Below are 19,822 nucleotides of genomic sequence, written 5' to 3'. Positions count from 1 at the left end.
GCTTTAGAATGCACAACCTCTCACATGATTACTACCAAGCTACAGGACTTAATGAATCCTCATATATCCCAATTACGTTTAGTGATTTTAAGTGACATAAAATGATCAGAAGTTATTTGGATGCCAAGTTTGGGAGGGGAAATCACTTCAGCTTAGCAAAATAAATTTTACAAATGTGGCTGACGCAGGCTGCTGTGATGTCTAGGAAGCAGTTTGGCTCGTGAAGACCAGAATTGTTCCCTCTCAAATTCTTCACATTTCTTGACCTACTGGTTAAGAATATATATACTTTACCATGAAAATTTGTTGAATGTACCATAGTTGAGAAGTTTTGATGAAGGGTTGGTACCTGAATAAATACCTTTGCGTGTTTTGCACAAATCAGTAATGTGTTTATTGTGTTAATTTGGAGGTAGAAACTTTACCCAACCTGAACAGTAATAACAGATAAAAAGTAATGATATTGTAGGGTTTAGATCGATACGTACTATGCATATAAAAAGCCATTCTGAATGCTTGAATTATCACATACTTAAAAACCTCAATGCAATTAAAAGCAAGCTATTTCTCTGCCAAAAGTAACTGGCATGAAATACCCAAGGGTAATGAAATTTCATTTTTATTCTATTGCTTTCCAATAAAGGGTGAAATACAAAGTTTTTTGAAAGGATTGCACTAAGTCTCTACAATGGTTTCAGCGTAGCTATTGTGGATGGCCTCCACATTCTTCATTTTCTCGTAGCTTAAGGCTAATGAGAAGTATTTGGTGTTCCTTGTGTCAAATTAAGACAAAAATACTGTTTGGACAGTTGGCTTTCAGTTTCTTGCAGGTTTAATGCTTGGCTGATTATGTTTTGCTCTGTTGGCCCAGTAAGCCTTTTATTTTTCATAATGCAGAAAGGTTAAGTAATGAAAACATGCAAGCACTAATAAGTTGGCTAATAGACACAATTAGATTAGATGTAGCACTGAAAAATATCAGACCCTCTGGTTCCTCTTCCTTTCTCTACTTTCCATCTCCCCAGCCTTGCCATCACTTGCGCATGCAGGAGAGTAAGAAGCCGGAGGCTTGGGGCGAACATTTCCTTCTCTTCTGAAGGGAGGAGTGCTGGTACTGGCCTTCACTCAGTCCTGTGAAAGACCAAGTGCTGGAAGTGTCCCAGGGTGCCATGTGTGCAGAGACAGGCCACTAGCAAATTCATAACAAAAAAAGAACTTCTGCTGTGCTAAACTGCATCTATAATGAATAAATCTGCAGGAATTCTATATTTTCTGTTTTTAAAAAAGCACATATGTACATCTTCTGGCATTTGCAAATGCCAGTGCAGTAATGTATTTGTGTTTTTTGCACCGTATTTGGTCAGTGATAAGTGAGGTTTCAACAAGGGACAATTATTAATATCTTCTCTTTCCCCTAGGTATCGCATGTACAGGAAAAGCCAAACAACAGGCTTCCCTTCACTAATCACAATTTTTTCAGCACCAAACTATCTAGATGTATACAATAACAAAGGTAAGATTTGATTTCTATTGATATATAGTAGACTGTAATTCTTTGTTCAAATGTATTACATTATTTTTTCTTTTTCTCCTTTTTCTATTTATTAGTTCATGACCATTCAATTTATTACTTAATGCAATTTTAATTGAGTTTATTATGGGCAGATGTGTGCCTCTGAATATAACTGTAGATTCTAACATGCCTTAGGATATTTCTGTATTTTGACTGCAAGTTATTAAGTAAATGTTATACAGGAAACAACACTAAAAACAGCTCTATTAACAAAGAGAAGATTTTTATGAAATGCTGTTGTTGGTGTGTTTGGAGACCAGTGTTCAATATAATTACTTTGGTCACTTTTCTGCTCCCCAAGAAAATTAATGGAGTTTGTATACACAAACCTTCTAGCCAGCTAGCAAACATTGACAGATCTTCAATGGGTAAGGCTTGGAATACATATTGTCTGAGTTCTTTTATGTTTTGTTTATTAATCGTTTGAAAGCAATTAGGTAGGAAATAAAATTCCATTAGCCAAAGAAAGACTGTTGCACAAATAAGCAGTCATTGGTCACTCTATAAAGGCTCTGATGAATATGAGTGTTTGCAGCTTCTCTGAGATTACTGCATTCCCTGAAATCTCTAATGAACTGGAAAAAGAAAACAAACCTGTTTCTGAAAGTAAAGCATTCTAATAAACCTGTCCTCCAATATCTTTAAATGATTGGTAATGTCTACTTCCTCCTATTCCCAGTAAAACTAATGTTATTTCTATGTCTTTTCCCAGTGGGAAAAGCAATTTCATTGCAAAGAGATCAGTCCTTGAACAGAGACATTTTTAATTTGGATGGTTGCCTGCAAAAGCTTTTTTTTGTTTGTTTTTCTTTTTGCAAACTTGAAAAAAAAAAAAAAAAGCTTCCTCAGGCATCATTTTATATTATAAAACTTCTAATCTGAAAGCTATTATGCCATTCAATGTATGTACAGGCAGGAAATAATTCACTGTTGGGTAAGCAGTGTTGTTGTTCATGTAGTTCTCAAAATGTGTATTAACTTGTGGAAAAATTAAGAACATTCTGCAAAATAACTATCTAAGTAGAGCTGTTGGTAGCTATTTTTGTAAAAGTAAATAATACAGGGACTTGCTCGCAACCCAAAAGGGCAGGATGAAACAAGGAATGTGTTAATTTCCTTGGCAGTAGCAATGGTCTTGGTGGAAAAGTGTGCTGTGAGTTGGCTGCTTTGGGCAGAGCGCAGTCTGGTGACAGGTTTGTAGAAGCAGTGTGACATGAAGCGTTTGCCTCTTGCTTCATAATACATGAAGGCATTTCCATGCACATGGAGGTAGTGGGTGAGCAACATCTGATTTTGTCATGAAGGCAGACATTAATTATGAAGTAATGATTTATAAAATACAAAATCTTGAATTTTTACAGCTCAAAGTTTGGGTGGTGAAAAAGAACTGCCCTTCTATTATCTCTGTTTTGAAGCAGAGTCATTTCACTTGTCTCCCACTGTGGAAACCTTAAGACTGGTGGAAAGTCCTTGCTGATAAAAGGTTCTGGGCCAGGTTCTGAGAGCTGATAACCATCTGTGGTCACGAGTGACATGTCGATGTGTTGCTGAGTGTATCCAGTCTGAGTGAGCTCAGGCGAAATCACAGTGGTAGGAGAGCAGCACCGCTCCTCAATATATCTTTTTTTTTTTTTTTCTTTTTTTTTTTTAATTTAGAAGCTGACCTTTAGTGGATTTCTAATGCATTTCTGTTTAGTTTAACTGCCTCCTTTTCTCTCATTAGAAGCCCTGATTTCATGTGACTGACTGCACTGGCTCTTGGCTTTTAAAGCACATCATGCATATTTTTTCATTCTGCATTACTCATGCATGTTCATCTCGATAGCATTTGGGCGTTTGCTTCCCTGTTCAAGAAAGGAAAAACTCTGTCATTCTGAAGCAGTCCAAAAAAAAAAAAAAAAAGAAAGAAGCCACTTGTTGACATGTTTGATGTGCAGTAGATAGAAAGAATGCAGAGCTTCTGGCTGGCTAATTTCAGGAAGGGAAGGAGGACACCTCCACACAGAGGTGTTGCAGTGTAGTTGCTGTAGCTGACTCATTATGCATCGGTGCGAAACCTGATTGATTCTTAAACCAAACCATTGAATTTTCACTTATTGTCAGCCTTTGGAAAGGCAGCTACACTCCTAGTGGTGCCTTCCATTTCTAATATATGCTCTTAATATGCTTCTGGTTGTAATTTAGCTAGCAGAGTCACTTTGCATAAATTAATTAGTCTCCATCTCCTACTGGCAAAATGCTGTGTTCCAGGTTTTGTTGTTGTTTTTTATGATAATGTTGCTTTTAAAAAAACATTAAAAAAAAATAAAAGGAAAGGAAAAGCTACAAGGGGCTAGGAATTCTCATTTTGTATCCTTGGTTAATAGTTCTTATATCCATTTAAGCAACTATACTTTCTTGTATATCTTCAGAGCTCTTCACCAGGACTAGGCTTGGCTGCTAGCTTTAAGGGTTTATTCAGTCCCAGCTGGAGATCAATCACTAGAATCAGATACTCACACAAAGAGCAGATAGGGAACATTCCTAAAGCAAATGGAAATTCAGCAGGAGTAGCTGTAGACACGATACCCAAACAAAACCACATTCAGCATATCTGCTGTTAATAGTGCAGACCCTTGACGTATGCTGTCACAGTTCTGATCAGCCATGGGAATCTCTTTTGGCTGGAACCCCTGGATTCTGGCACGGGAAGGAGTTCTCTGCATCTTTCTGATTACTGGCCGTGGCGTCTTGAAGTCTGTATGAGTTGCTCAGCCATCAAGTGGCTCTTGGTCCTGTCACAGCCCCCACCCGCACGCATGCATGACATTAGGCGCCAAAGTTGGGTTTTTCAAGGAATTACAGTCAGGGGTCCCATTCTAGTTAATGGAGGCAAGTAGATGCTTTCAGAATATTCCAAGACTCAGAAACTACCTAGATGTAAGGAGCTTAGTGTCTCCTTCCTCTTTATTGTTATTAATGCCTTCCATATTTATTATAATGAAAAACATTGGCAAAGGCAAAGAATTCATGCATACGTTTTTGGCAACTTCTGAGTTTCTGTTCAGTATTTCATAACTTTCCCAAACCTTTATACACTCATATTATTAAAAGGCATAAAGAAAAATATTCTGTAAGTTAATTATTAAAACTTTTTGTGAGGAATACTGGTACACTGTTGGTATTCTAAGAGATATTCTTGGAGAAGATTAAAAATCCTCCTGATTTTTGATAGCTGATTATGATTGTTACCTGTGGCTTCAAGATGAAGGCTGTCCTGATCAAGAAACTGAGATTTACGTCTTGATTCTAGAATGCCCATCACCAGGAGAAATTCTCTGTAGCAACAGTAAGAGGTTGCCAAAAAGCACTGCATTGTTTGACCTGTTGGCCTTGTACAGTGTTTAAACATTCATTCCCACATTTCAATTTTTAGTAGCTCATACTTCCTTAATTAGGACTTGCTTTAATGCTGTTTGTGCCATGACAAGAACAAAGATTTTACAGAAGATCTACAGAGGCATGCGATTTATTTGTTAATTATTGTCAATACTTAATATTTTAGTCTTTGGCTGTCACTTTGGTGTCATGCATGCATGTGCATGCTTTTTGGCTGAGTGAACAATTTTAACTAGCTGTCTAAAGACAGACTATTCTGAACATTTTTTAAAGAGTAGGTTTCATAGTGACAAGATAACCACTAGAGAATCCAAAGTTGCTGAAGAAAATAATGCCTCTCTTCCAACATTTTTCAATGTACATGTGCTGCAGCTGAAAGGAAAAGCAGATGATGGAAAGAAACGAAGGAAATATGCAGTGGATAGGGGAGTTTGGAATACTAGAAAAATCAAGACCAGATGTACATTGATGTGCTTGTTAACAAATCAGATCAGTGACATCAGTCAAGTGTGTATAAAGCATCAGCATGTGGTATACTGTAGATAGATTTTATATTTCTTAAAATATAAGAAATATACCTGATGCACGTTGGTCTGATAGAAAGTTATTTTCACGTTGGATAAAGGCAGAATAATGTACCTGGAAGGCAGAGATGATCTTTCAGAAAAAATACCCCTTCATGTAAAAGGGACACTGTGCAACCTTCTGTTTGCCCCATCAGTTCCCTTGAATGCTCTAGCACTGCTTTTGTGATGAGGCCTTCTCAAGGAAACAAAAGCTTCTAAAGAGATGTTCTTGGGATATTTAGGCCATGTCTTTGCCAGCGCAGAGATGTTTGGTGCTATTTCTTTTGAAGATACAATTGTACATGTCAAATGAAATTCTTCAGAATTTCCAACCGCAATTACCCCTACTTCATTATTGCATTATTTACTTCATTATCTTGCGCTGTGAGTCATTTTTTCCTTTGAAAATGTTTAAAGTCCATAAGCATTTCACTGGCCCTTATCCCTGACCTGTCTCAGGCAGAAAACGCTGTGGTTACTTAGCAACTCTACTGGAGGAGAAAGTACTGCTCCCAGTTGCACAGTTAATGCTGAAGTTAATTTGGCATAAAGTCAGAAATTCAAATTCTCTGTTTAATGTGGAGAAGTTGAGAGACCTTTCACTACTTTTCTAAGTGCAGGATGAGTATTCTGAAAAAAATACAAAAATATTAGTTAATTTATTTGTTGAAATTACTTTGTGGTTGTTTACCTAAAATAAATGCAGTTTATTCTGGGCTGCTATTTCTACCATGCTCAATTGTCTCCCTCTGACAAACAGTTTTTCAATTAATTTGCACTGAAAAAATATTCAGCTGTACTTGAAGCAGGTTGTCTGATGTGTTTGAGTACATGAACAACAGGGCACACAGTTTAATGGTGTTCACTTTGCCGAAGGCCTTAATTCAGCTCCCAGTATACAGGCTTTTCAAGTGCTGTTTTTCATGTCAGAGGGATCTGTGATACCCACTCAGCTCTGACAAGTATGACACAGGACATGGGGGTAATTGAGGCTCCTCTGTAACAGAGGGAGACCAAAGAGATGGCAGTTTCGGGTAGCATCAGATGCTTGTGCTTTATCCTAATGAGATAGAAGAGCTATCTCCATTCCAAGCTGAAGGAAGGTTTTTTACCTGCATATTCATCACCGCCTGCATTTCCAGCCATAGGTACTGATGTTAAATGCTTAAGATAAACAGTACGAATTCGCATTGCCTGCTGCATTAGTCTTTCATTTCATTCTAATGTGATTTCAGCATCCGATATCTCAGTTTAGAAGCACTGGAAAGAGGTATAATGTCATTTAGGGTATCTGCACATCTTCACTTTACAAAACATTGGCTTCTAAAACTCATTTACAACTGTGAATACCAAAATGAAGTTAAAACGCGTGTGACTGTTTAGGAATAAGAAAACAAGATTCTTGCTCTTCTTGGTGATTATGACTATAAAACTGTAACTGGTGGCTTGTTCTGCAAGTGTCTTGAGTATAGCTTTGGAATGAGAAGTATAGGGGCTGCATAACAAGCATCTGAAGTTAGAAATAAATGTTTGAGAGAGCCAGATTTTGCTCAGTTACCAGTTTCACAGCCAAAGGGATGTATCCCACTTCATTCCATTTCCTCAACCAGCAACCATGTGGCCTGTAGTAATATAATCCTCAAAAGATTCCTGCTCCATCAGGGCCATTGAGGTTTTCTGTAGCTACTTATGCATCAAAGTAATGTAAAGTTGGGAATGAAGCAGAGGTGAAACCCCCAAACCTTTTCTGAGCCAACAAAGGAAGAAGAGATCTGTGAGCAGACAGAAAAAAAGCAAGGGGCCAGCAAAGCTCAGAAAAACAGCAATTTCTTCTCAATCCAGCTGAAGTTTTCTCCCTCTGACTACTAAGCAAGAGCTGATCTGTTTAAGATCATCGTATTAGGTAGTAAAATATTTTATGTACATTACACCTGTAAATTAAAGATTGTAAATTACACATTCAGAAAAGTATTTGTGGCACTAGTAACTACCTTGCCTTATTTTACTCTTTTAAGAATAGAGTCATTTGAGAACATCTCCATCTTTGTTATTATGCTACTATTGTACAGCATTTTTTTTTCCTTCAAGTGGCTCTTGAAGTCATTTGTGAGGAAACTGTACCTGTTACTTACAGAGAATTGTTTTTAAAATACTGTTCTTGAAAATTGCTTTTCTAAGATGTTTAGGTATATAAATTAATAAGGTGATGTAAAAACATTTTTTGTACAGTAATCTCAATGTAAGTTGTCTTCCTACAAAAAAAGTCAAACAAGAAAGCCAACCTTGAAACCATACAACTTCATTTTTACCAACTGTCTTGCTTAGGATGCAGTCTTTTATAGAGGTTAGTTTAAATAAATAAGTAGTTCTGTAAACAATCCATCTTTCACATAACTTAGAAGAAATTTGATGGTAAACTGGAGAAAGCAGGAAGGGAAACTACATTCCTTCAACTCACTAAAATGAATCAGTTGAAGTTTTAGTCCCCCTGAATGAATCTTCACATCCATTAAGTTTGTGTGGTTTTGATTCATTTTTACTGCAAAGCCACAAGCTATTTATTTTTATTATGCAATTGTGTCACTGTAACAGAAGAAGAATGAACTTTGATGCGTCCTCGGTAATTTAAGCAAAAAAGTGAAGGAAATATTAAGAGCATTCACACTAGTTTTCTCATTTTTGCTAATAGCAAGATGAGGCCATTTTTACTGAAAAGCAGAATGACTGCCAATAGAAGGGGCAAGGGTCAAATGTGCTTCATTTAAATTAAGGGTGTCTAGCTGGCAGAAGTTCACATAAATGTTAGCAGTCTGTTTTCAGTGTGCACCAGCAAGCAGGCTTCAGAAATTCCCAGGTCACTTCCAGACTGTCAGCAGCAGCAAAACGGAAGGCCTTTAGCAACAACATTATACATTAAAAATAATAATAAAAGATTAAAAAAAAAATCTGATTGAAACACTTCAGTCAGTGGAAACAGGTGAATAATTGGAGTTAATTGTTCACCTCTTTCAGTCCATGTGTGATACACTGCATTCCCCATATTTTTTGACATATTGAAGTCATGCAACTTCATTGCCAGCACTGGCTGTTAAGTAATAACTGGTCACTGGAACTATGTTCCTCCTGGAGAGGTATTAATCAAACATACAGGTGGAAAAGGGAAGACCAAATATTATATGCCTTGTAATCTGTGTCTTTGACGTGCTACATTTCTGACATACTTTTGATTCTTGCTGTTTCATCATTTATGATGATATTATCATCTATGCTTCTTGCTTTCTTTGTAAGCTTCAACAGTATTGCCTTAGTCCCCTGCTGATGAAAACTCTCATCTGCAGTCTTCTGTACCTGTATTCTTTAAGAATTTTAATCTCTTTCTGTTGGAGATAGTTATGAGTCCCTATTTTTTTATGTGGTCATCCCAGAATTGCCTTTCTCTCCATAAACATTATGGAGAGAATATTTGCTCTTCTATTTCATAAATGGCTCCATACATCGTAAATACGCACCCATGTGCAAAATAAATATATTTGCATAATTCTAGAAATTACGAACTTTAAGAAACATATTCTGTAAATTAAAGTATACACTAATTAGGTTAGAGATACTGTTACCAAATTGAGTCTTCAACTACGTTATTAAGATGTTATGAGAAGATTATTTAAGATCTTTGCAAGAAGGCTGGTGAAAGAGTTGGGGCGTGGGGGGTAGGGTGGAGAAGGAAAGGATTAAATTGCTTTACTGTTTCCCAAGATGAGGCATATAGGTAATAAAGTGAACAACAGAAATTCAGCACTTGTTTTTCTTCCTTAGAATCTTCTTTTAAGGCCAATAGGCAGACTGTGATCCAAACAGCTATTGCACCTATCCCCATTCAGTGTTCTTCCATATGGTCTCAGTAAATGACCAGAGGTTTGAGTCATCTACAGCACTGTAATAATTACTTAAGGCTACAAAAATTTTAAAATTGCATAAAAGTCTAGATTTGCTGTGCAACAGTATTAGCATAACATTGGGCAAACTTAATGCTTTAGTAAATGAGTTTTGATAAAGGCAGTTATCTAGGTTTATGTTAGACTTCATTTTATGTCATCTTTTGCATTTTCAACATTATTACTTTATGCCTCCGTAGACAAATTGATGTTGCCCCTGAGAGAATTGATATTCTCTCCTGCCTGCACTCTTGGTGCTCTTGGCAATACCCAAGCAATATTCATCCTTTCCCTTTTCATTTGACTTTCATCTGCACTGGGCCGGAGTACAGCATGATCTTTTCTGGAAATAAATAGCTGTTTCTTACTGATGCATTTTGCAGTGCTTTCATTTACTTTGTTCTGAGTATTGGAAAAATAAGTTGAAGTCATTCAGATCCTGTTTCAGATAGGAACCTGAAGCCATTAACACAAGATAGCACTGACAAGGTGCTTTAGAAGTCTTCTAGCTATAGCATAAACATCTATATTTCTGCATGTTAGCAGATGTAGTCTTTTTCTATTAAAGACTCTTGACAAGAATGATACAAATTTTAAAAGGAACGAGACAAATACTATTACTGTGCATTCCTATGGACTCTTGTTCATAGGGATTGAGTAATGTGAGAAGAAGGTATGATCTGTTGTATCTTATGATGAATGAAATATGTTGAAATTGTTCACTGAAAAAGTAGCATTCAAAATATGAGTGATAAAAGTTTTTATTTATTATCTCCTAAGTGTGATTGTGAGAAGCTCAGATAACTGTGTAGAAGGAACACTGGGTGGATAGTCTCCGTTATTCTTTTCTGGGGGCCGATGCCAGAGCCTATGTTTATGTGTACTCAAAAAGTTGTTATTTCACTTAGCAACACATCTTAGTACTAGTAGATGACACCACTTCCAGACTGGAAATGGCTTGTGACTTCTGTGAGGTTATATCCTATCATAACTAGCAGTCAAGTGCTGCTGATGTGGTGTCAAGTGGTTGAAAGCTGGTCTTGCAGCCCTGAAGGCTATGAATACTACCACTGTTACTGGTCTGAGAGTGAGTCATTGATGTAGCTGACATCTTTTGTCTCTGTCTCTTATTTTAGCTGCAGTATTGAAATATGAGAACAACGTTATGAATATCAGGCAGTTCAACTGCTCCCCTCATCCTTACTGGCTTCCAAATTTCATGGATGTGTTTACCTGGTCCTTGCCGTTTGTGGGTGAGAAAGGTGTGTAAATTTTCTTCGTTCATATGTTCTTAGAAACTGTAGAATGGTTTGTTAGTCACTGTGCATGTGCCATAGTCTATTTGAAATGACAAGAATAATTTGAAGACTGATGAATTGCTTTCAAAGACAAATTTGAAGAAACAGGCCACAGGGACAGGCAATTACCAAAGGTTAACCACACTTCTCCTGTTTGTTTTTTCTTTCTTATAATTTCCACTCTTTTCAGGCTATAATGCCATTGTATCTGCAGTAGAAATGAATTTTATGACATTGCAGGCCAGAGGCGAATTCACTGAATAAATTTTTTACTTTATAAGCTGTTCCTTTATAAGTTTTTGGGAATTCTCTTGTATATTGTTCTCTGCTTGAAGGACATCACATCAGTCTTTACTACATTATGGTTACAGCCTTATCCAGCTGACCTGCCATGATAAGGTGATGATGGGTTGCTTTTTCACCAGTAAATACAGAACTGGCGATGCTAAGACCCACTCTGGTTTATTGTTCCTTGATAGCAGAGAAGGAAGCACATGAAGGAAAATGTGCCTCTAAGCTCCATCTCCACCCAGAGTGTATGGTGCCTCATTGTTGGCGAGAAGACTCACCCTAAAATGTAACTCATGAGTTATTGAAACATGATGCTCCAGATCTTGCCTGAAGACAACTTCATGCTGTGAATGGCAAGCACACAAAGGGCACACAAAAAAAGCTTTAGTCTAACATATTAAATGAATACATAATGCAAACTGCTTAAACCCGAGTCATTTTATTCAGGGCCTGAGATGAGGCTTGCTTTGATCCATCCATTATAGTACATTGCTGCAACAGCAATTACTGCCAGAAAACTATAATAAACTCATAAAAGCTGCTTGGAGAAACAGTTCCCTCTTAATAGGCAACTGAAAATACAGCCAGCTGTGGCTCTTACCTGCAGACATGACCAGCTTTGTTTGCAGCCACTCCTTTGTACTAGAAAAGCTGCCACTGACATGGCTGAGATCTCTGTGAACTGAACAGATAGACAATAAAATGAGGATTAACAGAAAATAGACAGCTGTTTCCACTAATGGAGACATTACATAATCCGTGCTGATGCATGGTTCAGAGTTTCGTGAGGCAGATAAAATGCTTTCATTTTGTTTGACCATAAATTCAGGCAGGGCCTGTTCTGATGATGAGTCTGTTCTGCATATACATGGCAGTTCTGTAGGATGCTCTGTCAGACCATTTCCCAGAGGTCTCTTATTGACATTCCCATAGATGAAACCCTGGGACTTCAGGATGCGCAGTCAAGATTGAGTGAGATACTGAGAACACATCCACTCTTTTGTCTTTTTAATTTCTTGTCCTTCGTGTCTTCTCATGCGCTCACTGTTACCAATTGCTTGCAAATTTTGAAGCCAAAAGAAAAGGAGGTAAAATTAGTGTTTCCCCTTTCTGCAAAACAAAACTCACGGAGTGTAAGAGTTGATGTTCTATACAGCTTTTTAATTCTCTTCTTTTATAGATTTTTTTATTCCTCAAAGGCCAACAAAGGTAGGAAGCAGTTAGTTACATTTGTAATTTTTAGTGTGGAAAGTCTTTCCACTAATATTGTCAAAGGAATAAATATTAAATCCTGCACTAATTTAGGAAAAATATAGCTTTGCTCCACCCTTTTTATGTTTCAAACCATCATAGTTGTCACAGAAGAGAATTCTAACAACCATTTGATTCAAAAATTTAAACTTCCAGTCTGTGTAGCTGGTGCAAGGCTAGCTGTGCCTGGTAACCATTTTAATGATGCTTACTATATGTAGATGTAGTGGAGTTTTTATCAGTCTCCTAATGATTTCACATTTACCTCACAACCTCAGCTTTTTTGATCTCTAAATCCACTTACTTGGCTGTCATTTTTTTTGTTGGGATTTTGGCTGTTCTCTGTGTGCTCTCAGGTCAGTGCCTCACTTTTCCCATTTCTCAAAAGGGCTGAGTTTAAGGCGGTCTGAGGCTGGCCCCTCCATGCCTGAGTTGTAAAGCAAACAAGCTGAACATATTCGAATTTACCAACGACATTTGTTTTTGTACTATTAGTCCTGGGTTTTAAGAGATGCTGCCCCTTTATAGGCATCTCAATAGGGCTAATGTTTTGTTGAACTAAAACTAGTGTTTATTAAAGCCTCTGTAGTAATGAAAGTATTACTGTCATTACTCTTTCAATAATTTTTCATTTGGAATGTTACTTCTTTTACTCTGCAAATTGAAATCCTTACAGCAATCTAGCAGCAAGAGAAGAGCAGTCAACTGTGTTGTCCAAGTTGATTAAAAAAAAAAGATGTATTGAGGGGTAAAAAAAACCCCAGAAGTTACCTAGCTGTTTCGACAGTTGCAAAGATCGTAATTATTTTTTTTTATTATTTTATTTACGTTCATTTATTTATTGCAGTGATTATTATATTTAGAACAATTTTCTATTGGAAAACTATGCAAGCTGCCCTTTTATTAACTACACCAGACACTCCATGCTTGTATTATTACATGCATAAAGTAAGATCCATGTTTAAGAAGTGAGTTCCATTTGCATAGTGAATTTTCATTCACATTACCATGGCTAGAATTGGCTCTTTGACAGACCAGGGGAGTTTGATATCAGCATTTTGCATTTCTTTTCCTTTAGTGACAGAGATGCTGGTGAACGTGCTGAACATCTGCTCGGATGATGAATTAGGGACAGAAGAAGATGGTTTTGATGGTAAGAGTGTCCTGCCCCTAATAGAGATTGTTTGCCTTGAAACTACTTCAAAGGTTTATTTACTAACCCTGGGATAATTTTCTGGGTCCCACTGAAGTTCTGTGCTGCTGAAAGCAACTGTTGTGCTAGAATCCAATGGATTTGCTTACTGCATGTTTTGGAAAGAATTAATGAAAATCTTGCCTTTCTAACCCCAGCCAAAAGTAAAATCTTTCTCTGGTTTCTGTCTTTTGATTTTGATTTTAAAAAAGCTTTCCTCTCCATGAAATCTGAGTTATGTCTGAGCCATGACACGAAAGGATTAGATGTTGATTTTATGCATAATATACCAGTGAGTCCCACAGAAAGCTTAGTTTTATTGATGAAATTATTTCTAGAAAAAAATAAGCTTGCAGTGTTCTATCCAAAACATAGGTACTGCAACTTTGGAAGAATTGCACCTGAAATATTTTTATTCACTTCTTTCAATGCACTTTCTTATTTAAATGGATTTAAGTAAATAAATGTAATCAATAAAAATCAACTTATGCAAATACAGAAAATGTTCTGCTAAAAAGAAAGGAATTATCATTCCTTCTGTAACTTGGAAGGGAATTGATATGATAAGCTCTCTTGTATCTATTTTTTTGACAGTAAAATATACTTATATCTTGCAATTTGATGTTTCTTGGAAATAAATTTATTTCCTTAGCTATTTGGCTGTGCAAGAGTCAATTGCAACTCTCCAGAATTTCCCTTCTCTATTAAGAAAAATTGAAAAACTCCTGTGCAACCCTAATGTTCTTACTATGACTGCTTTCAGTGTTTTGGTGTAATAAGTAATAATAAAATTAGAGATAGGAAATAGTTAAAAAATAAAAATAAATAAATCTGGAAAAACAGAGCTACTAAGCAACTGATTTCTCATGAAGTCTGTTGGTAGAATGAAAAAAAGGAGAAAGTGGAGAATTATCAAGAAAGGCAAATACTTAATGAAATAGAATTAATCATTCAAATTCTCTTTGAGTCTTTATTCTTAATCTTTAGAGGAGGAAGTTATGTCATGGGCTTTGATAAGTGTTTCCTTTATGATGGAAAAGAAGAGGATGGATTGTAGTGCTTTGCATTTACCCTGAGAAGCCAAATGGGATTCCCTGTTCTGTAGCTGCTGCAGGGTGGACATGCACATTATCTTGCAGGATTTGGGACAAAGACTGAATTTACTGAAACCAATAATCAGTGCAGAGAAGAAAGCACCTGTTTGAATATTGTGCCCAAACTTTTCTTATGTAATTTAATAAGTAGCTACTGTGTAATTAAAGCAGCGTGTGAAACAGTGTGAAGGCATACAATGAGTAAAAAACTGTGTCAAATTAAATACAGTAGCAGGAGAACCATACGCTTAAATCCTTGGCTCAAGAAAGCACTTAAGCACAGGCTGAAATTTCACTGAATTCATTGCCAAAGCAAAGATTTTATGGGAAAGATATTTAAATTAGTTCAGCATTGACCTAATATTTTCTTTTAAAGTTGTAGTATAAGCTTCCATTGACACCAAGCAGAGCATAGCTAGGCTAGTGGCTGTCATCCTTTTCTAAGTGTCACTGGATCAGCTCTCCCGTGTCCAGGTGACAGCTCAGCAGAGTGTTAACAAAGCACAGCCAAAGGTGCAGGTTCCCTGATGTCCTTCAGGACAACAGCTCTCATGGTGGTCAGCTCTGCTGCAGCCATGGACCGAACTGTCTCCAGCAGCAGGAGGGCTCTGTGTCGGCTGCGGATTTCCTGTGCTGTGTGCTGGGAGCAGTGTGCAGCAGCTGTCTCCCAGGGAACTGTACCATGGCATGCTTCCAGGCATGCAGCTTGCCGTATTACAGGTGCCTAAGGAAGAACGCGGGCTGAAAGCCTCTTGGCTTGAATGTGTGTGTATTGAATAATTATACCCAACGGCGTTAAAATTTCTAGATGAAGAATAATTAAACCATTCCTGGTACTGTAATTTTAATCCTCTTAAATGTACTTTCAGATTTTTCCATATGAACGCTTTCTCAGTGTACAACATTATGTTAAGGAAGATATTAGCAGTATCTTCCTCTTTAGGATGTGCAGCTACAACCTGACTTGAGGTATCTTCATGCCTGTTTCCCCAGACAGTCCCCTTACAGCTGTAGGATGAGGTCTGTGGCAGTGGGGTTGCAAGGGCTGTGGGACACATGTTTCTGTGGCCCAGAGGGAGCACTGGGCCCAGGGGCACTGCTGCATGCATGGGAGAGACTGAGGGGTTTGGACATAAAACTGCATCTGAAAGTTAATATAAATTTAAATAGAGGCTGATATCTTTAATGATTTCTTTATGCATTACATACAACAAAGGAAAATAATATTTTTCTCAAAGATAGTTGACTTTGTGTTGCTTTTTTTTTTTTTTCTTAGACCATTGCCTTTTATGGGAGGAAGTACACGATGTTTCATTTGTGTTCTTAATGAAGCAAACTGGAAGGATTATCAGTTTAAAACTGGTTCTGTCAGGGCTATATGCTGACAGCCTTGCAGTGGATCAGCGTTTCCACTGTTCTTTAGTCTGCAGAGTCCTGTTCACTCACTGACATTTGCCCTTAGCGGTATTTCCCGTAGAAGGAAGTGTCTGATATCTGCCACAGCAGATGCGTTTTGTTTGAACATTGCATATTTTTGCATCACCTGTAGCTCTCAGGGCTCGCTGCTGATTTCCTTTCTCTCCTTGCAGTTTGAACATGCCCTGACCTGGGTTCCCACATGTAGTGAGAATGATCCATCACTATGGTTTGCACCGATCATTCATTTATCTTCTCTTAATTTTCTTGCCCTCTGTCTTCCCCTCTCACTCACTTTCCCCCTCAAAATAAAGCCCCATCAGTATTGCCTGACTTCACTGCATGGTTTGTGAGCTTTTTTCTTGTTGTTTTTCTTTTTTTCCCCACATTATGCATGCTGCATCTAATCATGAGCACCATGAGCAAGATGCTCGACAGCATGTATTCCTTTCTCCCCAAACTTTTTTTTTTCCCCTGAAGGAGATACATCATGGGGATCTGATCAATTTGTTGGAGGTGGTTATGTGAATGCTTAGTGGGAAAGAACCTAGATAGCAATCATAGTTGCCTTTAGACTGTATCTTCCCTGATGGCTTTTGGTTTCGCTTGCTTTAAAAACGAGAGGAGATGATACGTCAGGTTTTCTTATCTCTGATAGCTTCCTCTTGCGGTACCTTTTCTTTGCTGTTTGCTGTGGTGGTTGCAACGTAATCCAATCCAGTGAAAAAATGCCTTACGTGAACAGCAGCTATGCACTGTATGGTTTGTGCATCAAACATATTGCTTAGCAACAGGAGCTACAAATACCTCTATCCAGCCAGCACGTAGTCAGAATCCTGTTTTATTTTAATTAGTAACATTTCTGGCCTCATGCATTTCATTGAAAAACTAAGCTGCTAATTAAAAGGGTGCAGTAATGTAATAGACAACTTAACACAAATGCTCTGCTTGCTTTGTTTGCGTTGCTATCATGATTTGGTATAAAGACACTTCTAAATTACCTGCATTAATTTTTGTATTGCCTTCAACATTGTAGCTCACAGCCTTCTCATTGAAAAAGCTGCTGTCATAATGCTAGTAGCAGCCGTTATTCCTTGGCTGGAGCACAGGTTCTGCAGTCAAGTGCTGTGGTCTGAAACTAAACTGAGTTACCATGTCAGATGTGTTCTCTTGGTCAAACTGGCTTCTACAGCGAGCAGCAATCAGCATGTGCCATGTGCTTCAGGTCTTCAGCGGTAAATTACACCTGGACAAGCTCTGCACCAAGTAACACAGACAGTGCCCCAGGGGGAACAACAGCTTCAGGTCACAGGCGCTTACTAGTGCCTCAATAACAGATTTCATGATTCTGGCTGGGCAGATGGGAGTCAGCTTTTGAATGAGTTAATTTTTAACTAGGAGAGAAATTGGGGTTATTTTTCACCATTTTATTCATATTATTCCTTCAAAGCAGCAACGTTGTGCTGCAGGGCATACGTGCTCTCTATGAATTGGTGGCAGAGGAGCATTTTAATGGGATTTTTACTGTTTTGGCCTGATCTGCTTATTTCCATAGCTGGAGCGTTTTTCACATTGGTGTGCTCTGCCTCTGAACCAGCCTGACAGCACACGCTAGGTAATCAGAGTCCTCAAAATACATCCCATGGTGCAGCTGTGCCAGGGCTCTGAGCACTGCACTCATGTTTCTCTCAAAAATAGTTGGGTAAGAACGCAGTACACTGTACCATAAAGCCACTTGGATTTGCTAACTGCAAGATGCTGGGTCATTCTGACAAATGCATGTGTGCCATAGATAATGCTGGTTTTGGTAGAAGCAATATACATCTACAGAAGCAAGCTATTCTTTTAGATATCAAATGTAAATAAAGAATTGGTGTGTTTGGTGTAAGGAAGGAGGTGTCATCAGTCAGTACACTCCAAATAAGCGGAAAGGGTTAGTCTGCTGGTTCTGAGAAGTCACTGAGCCTTAGAGCAGTTGCAATCATGTAGAAGAAAGAATGCAGTCAAGAGATGGTAGCACTGAGGCTAAGCTTACCTGCTAATCTGCCTGCATGTTTGTTTCTGCAAATCTTCTAACAAGGCCTTATGCTTTTTTTAAGGTTTTTTTGTTTTCTTTTTCTCTCCCATAGTTTTCAATCTGTTTCTTTCCTTTTGGGTGTTCCCTGCCTAATTTGTTTCTTTTCTGTTTTTCAGACTTTACTTAAACATTGCGTTTCCACTGATGTTGTCAAATATTCTTTGTTGTTTTTTATTTTCATTCTGCAAACATCACTGATCTCTTTCTTTCCCCCCCTCTCCCCTTGGAATTCATAAGAAGATCCCATTTATGCACAAAAGAAAGGTATTAAATAAATTGGAAGGGTTAAGTTTCATTAATTTGCTTTCATGCATAATATATTCATACATAATATATTAGGATGTCATTCAGAGAATCGATTTTTGATTTTGTAGGTTTTTTTAACCAGTTTTGTTACATATCTGTTCAGTCCCACATCTCAATATTTTCTTTCTTTTTGCTTCTTAATCTGAAAGTTTAGATTATATTTTATGTAAATCCTATATATATATAGCTTGCAAAATAATTGTATAGATGCTACAATCTGAAATCCAATAGAACTTGTTAAATTACTGACGTGAGATTCAAAGCTTTTATTCTGCCTCCAAAATGATTTGTCCGGTTTTAACCTTGGTTGTATTCATAATTATTTTTTAGTTATTTTTATGCAAATAGTTTAAGATATTGAAAGAATAATGTGTATGTGTGTGTATATATAAGGTGTATATCAGGCTATGTTTGCTAAGGTTAAAATTAACTGTTTTACTCATAGTCATTGCTCAAGTTATGATCTATTTACTTCCGTGTTAAATCTATGTTTAAGTGCAGCTGAAGTAACTCATAGAGATTTGCAGTAATTGTGAATTTCAGAACACAAAAACTGAGTAGTTACACTTAAAATGTGGGTCAAAGATTTAAATATCACACAGACACAGAGTTGGAAGGGACCTCTAGAGACCATTGAGTCCATTCCCCCTGCTAAAGCAGGTTCCCTACAGCAGGCTGCACAGGTAGGTGTCCAAGAAGAACCTTGAATATCTCAAGACTCTACAACAACCCTGGACAACCTGTTCCAGTGCTCTATCACTCATATATATATATGGGGGGTTCAGTGAGCAACATTCAGTGAAAATTGGCAGTGCAGTATCACATTGTGAATGCTAGGTGCATTATTTAGCATATAATGTTTAAAAAACAAAATCAAAAACAAAAAAAACACATGAATAAAATAAATGAAGTCATTACCGATAATTAGTGAGCAGATTTTTTTTTTTTTTTTGTCATTGTCACAAATCTGTTACAAATTAGGGAATTCAGCAGAGACAGAAATCTCTGGGTATATCTTTCAGTGACATTGTATGCGTGTTGGTGAGAAATAAAACATTCATTCTGAGATTGTTATATTTTATGATTTAAGGCATTTTTTATTTTTTATTTATGGGTAGAGCACTGTGTTTTATTTCAGTAATAAATTATATTCCCAGTTCTCAACTCTTCTGGAAATTGAACAGTGGCTGAAAAAGGTCAAGTGTACTTACAAGATCTACTAGAACAGTGTGGGCTTGTAATAAAGGAGCAGTGAGACCAGAAAGAAAAGACAAATTGCGTTTTAAGTGCTTTTAGGAGAAAAAAAGAATGAAAGCCATGTCATACTACCTTAAGGTACAATTTAGTGAGGTTGTAGAAACTGAGGGAGGAATGTACTGTTTCCTGACAAACATGATTTATTGCTGTTTAATTTAAATTTTTCACTAAGTTCTTACTAATACATTAAA

At 37.3% G+C, this 19,822-nt stretch overlaps 1 protein-coding gene across 5 annotated transcripts in view; it reads left to right on the top strand.

The window, feature by feature from the left end:
• The window catches only part of PPP3CA (protein phosphatase 3 catalytic subunit alpha), a 189,885-nt gene that overhangs the window by 157,505 nt on the left and 12,558 nt on the right, over window positions 1-19,822 (top strand). For 2 of the 5 annotated variants that reach the window (XM_048942993.1, XM_048942990.1), the window contains exons 8-11: window positions 1,419-1,513; window positions 10,586-10,711; window positions 13,368-13,442; window positions 18,306-18,332. In XM_048942993.1, the coding sequence (XP_048798950.1) occupies window positions 1,419-1,513; window positions 10,586-10,711; window positions 13,368-13,442; window positions 18,306-18,332 (323 nt within the window). The remainder of the gene's footprint in view (window positions 1-1,418; window positions 1,514-10,585; window positions 10,712-13,367; window positions 13,443-18,305; window positions 18,333-19,822) is intronic. The other 3 variants (XM_048942994.1, XM_048942992.1, XM_048942991.1) reach the window with 2 other exon arrangements.

The sequence above is a fragment of the Lagopus muta genome, chromosome 4 (genome assembly GCF_023343835.1).
Source record: "Lagopus muta isolate bLagMut1 chromosome 4, bLagMut1 primary, whole genome shotgun sequence".
Lineage (NCBI taxonomy): Eukaryota > Metazoa > Chordata > Aves > Galliformes > Phasianidae > Lagopus > Lagopus muta.
This window is presented reverse-complemented; position numbering and strand designations above follow the sequence as displayed.